The 8,641-nt window shown below is 44.1% G+C and overlaps 1 protein-coding gene across 1 annotated transcript in view; it reads right to left on the minus strand.

Annotated features, from left to right (window-relative positions):
- IQCH (IQ motif containing H) overlaps positions 1-8,641 on the minus strand; it is an 84,410-nt gene that overhangs the window by 75,421 nt on the left and 348 nt on the right. The window contains exons 2-3 of the mRNA XM_058156780.1: positions 3,629-4,180; positions 1,911-1,977 (exon numbers count right to left, since the gene is read on the minus strand). Of these exons, the coding sequence (XP_058012763.1) occupies positions 1,911-1,977; positions 3,629-4,180 (619 nt within the window). The remainder of the gene's footprint in view (positions 1-1,910; positions 1,978-3,628; positions 4,181-8,641) is intronic.

The following is an 8,641-nucleotide window of genomic DNA, read 5'->3' on the forward strand; positions in this document are numbered from 1 at the left end:
TCCTTCCCAGACTGGGCAAAGACATATATTCAGAAACCTATCAAACCTAACATTTATTAAAACTGCAAGTATGCCAAAGGTTCTGGTTTTCTAGTTATATTTCATCATCTTATTTTCTGTATAAAATGTCTTCAAAAAAAGAGCAATAATTTATATTGAATAATGTATATTGAATAGGTTGTTGGAAAATGGAAATAAAACTTTTTTACTAAAAAAAAAAAGAGCAATAATTTATTTAAAAGAGATTAATATTTTTTGCATATTTTGCATTTGTGACATTTGATAACAGAAGGAAAAAAATGATATCAAGACCATTAACCTATTTCACTTCCTGAAAAGCCTCCCGGCCTTTCTACTGTATCCAAGACAGGATTCCTGAAGGGTAGATGAGGTGTTGTCTATATCTGGTTTTAAGAAACTAAGGATGTTCTAAAGTGCTGCATGTCAATCAAAAGCAGTAGAAAGTTTGTTTGTTTTTTTAAAAAAAAGGAAAGGAAAGAGAAATTTTGTGATGTGCATACTGCAAGCTTCAGCGCAGGTGGTTAAATTCTGCATAGCAGCAATGGGGATTCAGGTGATTAATCCATCCTAGCTATTTTGCACAATTAATGCAGCAAACCCTTTTGCATTATCACTCTCTTGCATTTTAGTATTTAATGACTACGGGCCTCACAGTTTAAGGATTGATATTATAGTTAGGCCATGCTGCGTTTTGCTCGTGTGCAACTGACAGCCGGGATGCCAAATTGTGTTTTTGATCTAGATTTTATCTATTTGTTATTTAATTCTGCAATTTTTAACTGGATATTGCTTGAGTGTTTTTAACTTGCTCTGATCTCTTGGTCTTTGACTGAAATAAACATTGACATACTGGAAGCTTCACGTGAGACTTTAAAGGGGGTGTGGAGAAGAGCAATGCCGGGGGGTGATGGCCAAAGATGCTCAGAGAACCGTTCAGCGAACGGCTACTCTGTAAATGCTGTAGCCGCAGCAGCAACGGCCACAGAGGGCTGCAATCAAAAGAAAGGCCACTCGGATATCTTTCTCTACAGACATTTTCTGTACACCCCCAATTAAAAGAAAGCTAGCTGGTTTGTTTTAAAAAGTGGGCCGCTGTTCCCATTTTCAGCCATTTCCTGGAAAGATTCTTTTGAGAAACATCTTGGATCGACAAACCCCCACAGCTGCACAGGGAAATGGCTCTTAAGCCCCCCAATTCATAAATGTAATTAAATAATTACCCGAGTGCTAATTAACATGGAGCTGCAGATTATTTAAGCATACACACACACAAAAACCACCCCACTATTCAACTTCTTAATTATTCTTGTTCACCACAGCATTTCCTTTTGCTGAGGCGCCCAAGGTGCAAATAAACCCTCCCATCTGCTCGTAATTAGAACTAAATAATTTCAGAGAATGTGGCTTATCATTTTGACTGCACATTTGATTAAAAGCAGGGTGCAAACAGCATCCTGGCTTATCGGTGCAACAGCACCCAAGCCAGCAAAGCCACATCCCCTCCTCGCGGAAGGCAAGCAGAAATCCTGTCTGTAAGGCTGGGGGTACGGTGGGTTTCCAAGGGGAGGGCAGCGAGGGAAAGAAAAGGGGGCGGGAGGGGGGGAGAGAATACAACTTTTTAGTTCATTTCATACAGAGGGAAGCGAATTACCGCAAATCACCTCTCCGCTGAATAGCGGCCTCTACATAATGACTTTATTTGCTTAATCCCCAAATTAAACGCCGCCGTTTCAAGTGAAGGCCCTGCGTTATTACTCTCATCATGTCGACAACATTTTCCTGCCGAGACCAATTTGAATAAAACAAGGCCTTCCTTGAACTCAATCAAGGAGTCATAATGCGGTGTGTAATAGGGGTTGCTGATAGACCCAGAGACAAAAGCGTTCTACCTAACGATGGGATATGGATAATCGTCCTCCTAGAGCTCCTGATGCGATTCCAGTTGGCGGCCAGATGCTAAAAATCAAGAAAAGGCATTGATCAGTGACAGGAGGGACCTGCCGCGGATGCAACCCAGCCGAACTTCAGCTGTTCCCCCTCCTCCTTCTTTTTCCCACTGTACAGTTAAGCCAGGCATAAATTATATTAATTGATTTAATCACATACTTAAAACATCTTCCCCAATTAATTTAATTAGATGGCTACATGAAGCTACTGGCAGGGGAAGATTAGAGGCTGATCACTTAATTAACAGAATATGAATGAAAAAAAAAAAGAGAGAGAGAGAGAGAGAAAGCAAACATAAATGAAATGGTGATCACTAATTAAAAGCTTGTCTGCAAACTTAAGTACTTTCTGACAAAGTAGTGACTGCCACAGAGGAGAGGGAGATTGTTTTTGTGGGCCACAAATCAAGTGCACGGTATTGTGTTGTCACGGAAGAGTAGGGGAGAGGGACTGCGGAAGAGAGGAGGTGGGAAGAGGGCACTGCATTTGCTGCTGGAGGGGGCAGGGCCACGCCAAACTGTTTCTCAGGAACATGGAATCCATGCCGTGGCTACACCATCTTGACTACCGCGGTGTGCTCTGTGCGGAGCTGCCCTTGAACCCTGAAATTTCCACTGATGCAAAAATTCAGCGGCTGCCCTGGTTTTTTTTTTTTTTATTTATTTGCATTTATATTTTTTATTTATTTGCATTTGTATATTTATATACAAAGTCAACTTATTGCCCCCAACAATCTGGGTCCTCATTTTACCTACCTTATAAAGGATGGGAGGCTGAGTCAACCTTGGGCCTGGTGGGACTAGAACCTGCAGTAATTGCAGGCAGCTGTGTTAATAACAGACTGTCTTACTCTATCTGGTTGCTTGCCAGATATTGATAGAAGTGCCGGCCTTTAAAACCCAGAGACAGAGTTTCTCAATCTCAGGCACTGACGTGTGGACCTCAACTTACAGCATCCTGGGAGATTCTTTTTAAAACTTCTGCTAGTCCCTTTGTGTAGTTTACCTGACCGGGAAAGGCAGGCTATAAATGGCATAAAAAGTAAAAATAATCTATGGATAAAAGTGAAAGTATGGTAGTACTGTACAAGTATCTATTAAATTGGAAGGAGAGGACACAGGCAGGGAAGAAGATGGTGTAATGATGTCCAGGGCTTGGCATTGGCAGAAGCTGGACAGTTGACAAGTACCACCGACCGTTACTATTTCCAGAAGCAACAGTCTGGCTATTAATGCGTTCCCCCCTCCATCTCACCCTCTTCCCCTCTTTCTGGCTTGTGCCTTTTGAACCTGAAGTCAGAAGCACTAAAAAGAGAGCAGAACCAAAGCAATTCTTAAAAAACAGCCCTTAAGAAGCGTGGTGCTAAATACCATCAAAAGCTGCCTGTTGCAAACTGACTGAATCCTTTTTTTCGACAAGAAGGACCCAAGTCAAATCAGAGAGAATTTGATTTCACACAGCAAAGGAAATGCAGCAGTTGTTCAAAGGGGAGGGAGGGAGGTGGGGGAATGGAGGCAGAATGTAGCCACCAAAGGCTGCACATTTAATGATGCGTAAAATATGCTTGGACAAGGGTAGAGTCAAATGGGGGTGGGGGAGGAGGAACATTTGATTGCAATCGTTGGACAGGGATGCTGAGACAAAGGGGCCAAGCAACTACCTTGGCCCTGAGGTGGAAGTTCTCCAGGTGTTTCTGCCGGGACTCCTTCAGGGTCTTTCGGACACGCTGCAAGTGAACGTGGATCAACCAAGAAATGGCGATGATGCCCGAGGCCCATTGCCGATGCCTGAATCCAATGTAGGATTTTCTCAACTTGTAGCACTTCCATGTTGCCTGGATCTTGGTGGCTGCTTTTTCGGTCCCGTTTTGGCCTTTGTATCTCCGGCCAGGCTGCTTTAAAAATTTCTGAATGGTGGAGACGTTCTTTAAGACGGAGAGGATTTCCTCCCGGGTGGCCCTCTGGCTTAGCTCAAAATCCGGGACCAGGTCCATGACTTTCTTCCCCATGACGATGGCCACAGGCACGGCATACTCCTTCATCAGAAGCTCCACTTGCTGCAGGAAGGAGAAGACGCTTCCCCAGAGGAGGCAGCAGTAGTGCTTGAACTGGACCAGGTCGGAGGCTGCGTAGTCAAGGACGCCTTTGCAGATGGGGATTTCAAACTCAAAAGCCACCTTCTTGAAGGTCTCCGGTGGGATCGTTTCTGGGGTCTAAAGAGCGGGAGGGAGAGGAAGAAGATGGACTGATATGAAAAAGTGCCCTCCCGCCCCCACCAGGAGCAGTAGAGATATGTGGTCTTCTCATGTACAGGCAGTCCTCGACTTACAACCATACATGAGCCCAAAATTTCGGTTGCTAAGTGAGACAGTTGTTAAGTGAGTTTTGCCCAATTTCTTGCCACAGTTATTCAATGAAATGCTGCAGTTGTGCAGTTAGTAGCACGGTCACTAAACGAATCTGGATTCCCTGTTGACTTTGCTTATCAGAAGGTTGCAAAAGGGCATCGTGTGACCCTGGGACACTGCAACCGTCATAAATGTGAGTCAGTTGCCGAGCGTATGAATTTTGATCACGTGAGCATGGGGATGCTGCCATGGTTTGTGAGTCTGAAAACAAACCGTTTTGAGTCGAGGACTATCTGTAGCTCATTTTGGTGGGGCACTGAAGTCACAAAACTTAGGAATCAATAAGGAAAATTGACAGTTGTACTAAAATGGCTGTGGTGAGTCACTTTCTTGCAGTTTGAGATCAGTACGAGAAAATGAGAAGCATATCCCGAGCCATCTGTGAATCTAAATCTAGAGAAACCAGTAAATGATATTGGAGAGAAAATTAAAATACAGGAGGGATCTTGGAGGCCTTCTAGTCTTACCTCCTGCCCAAGGCAGGAGACCTTATACTATCGCATTCAAAAGGCTGTCCACTCTATTGTACACCTTCAGGTACACCTCCAGGAGGCAAATTATTCTATTGATTAATGTTCTCAGTGCAGTGGTGGGTTTCAAATTTTTTTTCTACCAGTTCTGTGGGTGTGGCTTGGTGGGTGTGGCATGGCTTGCCTTCCATTGAGGACCTGTATACTGCACGAATCAAGAAGAGGGCCGTGAAAATATTTACAGATCCCTCATATCCAAGACATAAACTGTTTCAACTCCAACCCTCAAAACGACGCTATAGAGCACTGCACACCAGAACAACTAGACACCAGAACAGTTTTTTCCCGAAGGCCATCACTCTGCTAAACAAATAATTCCATCAACACTGTCAAACTATTTACTGAATCTGCACTACTATTAATCGTCTCATAGTTCCCATCACCCATCTCTTTCCACTTATGACTGTATGACTGTAACTTTGTTGCTGGCAGTCCTTATGATTTATATTGATATATTGACCATCAATTGTGTTGTAAATGTTGTACCTTGATGAACGTATCTTTTCTTTTATGTTCAATGAGAGCGTATGCACCAAGACAAATTCCTTGTGTGTCCAATCACACTTGTCCAATAAAGAATTCTATTCTATTCTATTCTATTCTATTCTATTCTATTCTATTCTATTCTATTCTATTCTATTCTATTCTATTCTATTCTAAGCGTGACAGGAGAAGGTTACTGCAAAATCCCCATTCCCTCCTGATCAGCTGGGACTCGGGAGGCAGAGAATAGATGGAGGCGGGGCCAGTCAGCATTTTTACAAGGGTTCTCCGAACTACTCAAAATTTCCGCTAACGGTTCTCCAGAACTGGTCAGAACCTGCTGAAACCCACCTCTGTCTCAGTGTCCTTACTTCTAGGTTGGATCTCTCTTTAGTCTTCAAAGAATAAGGCAGCATAATTCTTCAATTATGCTGTAGAATTCTTCAATTATGTTGAAAAATTCTTCAATTATGCTTTGAATTCTTCAAAGTCAATCCTCAATGACGGTGATGGCGAACCTTTTAGACACCAAGTGCCCAAACTGCACACACGCGCATGCCCAAACTGAAAGGTGCGTGTGAGCAAACGCACACATGCGTGGACATGCGCACATGCGCAGCGAAGACCTAAAGACCAGCTGGCCGGCGGGAGGTGGGGCATCCCAACACTGGCAGCGCGGCAAAATCTTTTTCTTTCGTAAGCTTCTGTTTGATTGTTTGCAGGGAAACAAGCTCGCGAAAGAAACGCCACGGAGATCTGACCTGGGGCAACGGTGCCCGTGCCAGCAGAGAGGGCTCTGCATGCCACCTCTGGCACGCGTGCCATAGCTTCGCCATCACGGCTGTATGACATCAAGAGCCGTGATAGTGCAGTGATTGGAATGCAGTATTGCAGGCTAACTCTGTCTATCCTGACTGGCTCAAAGTTAACTCAGCCTTCCATCCTTCTGAGGTTGGTAAAATGAGGACCCAGATGGTTGGGGGCAAGAGGCTGACTCTGTAAAACACTTAGAGTGGGCTGTAAAGCACTGGGAAGTCTAAGTGTTATTGCGATCAAAAGCAATGTGATCACACTGCGGCCTAGGGCTGGGAGTTGTGGGCATGCTATGCAAATTGCTTGTTCTCTTGAAATCCCTTCCTCTCTACTCTCTGCTCTGTGGGGGTAGATAAAAAAAGCATGTGATTTTTTTATTATTATTATTATTATTATTTATTAGATTTTTATACCGCCCTTCTCCCGAAGGACTTACAGCCAAATAAAACACAAACAATATACAATTAAAAACAAAATTAAAAAACTTATTATACAATTGGCCGAAACTATAAAGACATTTAAAATCTAAAAAGCCATTTAAAATTCATCTAAAAATTTTAACAGAAAACTTAGGCCAGCCCCACGCGAGTAAATAAATACGTTTTCAACTCGCGGCGAAAGGTCCGCAGATCAGGTATTTGGCGCAAGCCAGGGGGAAGTTCGTTCCAGAGGGTAGAAGCCCCCACAGAGAAGGCCCTTCCCCTTGGGGTCGCCAGCCAACATTGCTTGGCGGACGGCACCCTGAGAAGTCCCTCTCTGTGTGAGCGTACGGGTCGGTGGGAGGCATGGGGTAACAGTAGGCGGTCCCGTAAGTACCCAGGCCCCAAGCCATGGAGTGCTTTAAAGGTAGTAACCAGAACCTTAAAGTGCACCCAAAAGACCACAGGCAGCCAGTGCAGTCTGCGCAGGAGTGGTGTTACATTCCTACATTCTGTAGGAAATCTCTCCTTTCCCTGACTGTGCTCCCCTCTGGAAAGAAGATTGGAAAGTTTGGAGGAGAAGAGAATGCAACATTGCAAGAGAGAGTCCAGTTTCTCTACTCTGCAAGGGGGGTGGGGGGAATCACAGGTCAGGCACTGGGTAATGTGAACTATGATTGTTATGGGGATCATGTGACTGAGGGGCACTGGCAGGGGTGAAATGCTCCCGGTTCGGACCAGATCGCCCGATCCGTAGCGATGGCAGCGGGTAGTTTGGAGAATCGGTAGCAAAAATCCCTGCCCACCCCCATGCCCAGCTGAGCTGCGCGATAATCAGAGGTTTTTTCTTTTTACTTTTAAAAGCATTTTTTCTTCGGCCGAACAAATGCTTTTAAAAGTTTTTTAAAAAGCCTCTGACGATCAGGCAACTCAGCTGGGATCGTCAGAGGAGCCTTTTAAAAGCATTTTTTCTACAACCTCTTCAGCCGAAGGGGTTGTAGAAAAAATGCTTTTAAAAGTTAAAAATAAAAAAAAGTTGGCCAAGCCCACCCAGTCACATTACACCCCCCCACCAAGCCATGCCCACAGAACCGGTAGTAACAAATTTTGCATTTCACCCCTGGGCACAGCGAAGGTTGCAAAGGGCTGTAAAGTTATTTTCTCAGCATTGCCGTAACTTTGAGCAATCCCTGATGTATAAAACAACCTGACTAGAACCCATGATTAAAACCCAAAAGGAACAATCTCTGTTTCGGCTGTAAATGTGGTATTATCTATAATTGTGTAGTATGTGGTAACGTCTAAAACTTATAAAAACCTGATGATATCTGCAATGTATGTAATGTGATCATATCTGAAGTTACATAAAACTTGTTAAGACCTAAAAAGGCTGTGTGTAGCCGCAGGAGGTTGGTCTATCAAGGCCCAGAAATTTTATGTGGGACTCTTGTACCTTTACAAACGTACCAAAGGCGCTTTTTTCCAAGAGGCAACTGGACCTTCTGGGGGTTTTTTTGAAGATTTTTCGCTTTTCATCTAAGAAGCTTCTTCAGCTCTGACTGGATGGTGGGGAATGGAAGGATTTGTCCACCCCAAGGATAAAACACCCAGACAGAAAATGAGCAACGTGGTATATGCAGGACAATGCAGCTAGACATATGCAGATCTCTACTTTGGGGAAACAAAACAACCACTTCATAAACTCATGGCGCAACATAGTAGGAGAACAAACCTATCAGGACAAGATTCAGCAGTGCATCTGCATTTGAAAGACAAAGGCCACTCTTTGGAAGGCAGCAAAGTCCACCTTTTGGACAGAGAGGACCCCTGGTTTGAAAGAAGAGTCAAAGAGGCCATCTATGTCAAAACTGAAGAGCCCTCTCTCAACAGAGGGGGGGTGGAATACGACATCATCTATCTCCAATCTACAAGACAGTCCTTTCAGCAGTTCCAAGAAGTCTCCACACCCATTTGCACCACTCAGATGACCCTGAGGACACAGACAAACCTCCAAGTTGCCT

This window comes from Ahaetulla prasina, chromosome 13 (assembly GCF_028640845.1).
Source record: "Ahaetulla prasina isolate Xishuangbanna chromosome 13, ASM2864084v1, whole genome shotgun sequence".
Taxonomy (NCBI): Eukaryota; Metazoa; Chordata; class Lepidosauria; order Squamata; family Colubridae; genus Ahaetulla; species Ahaetulla prasina.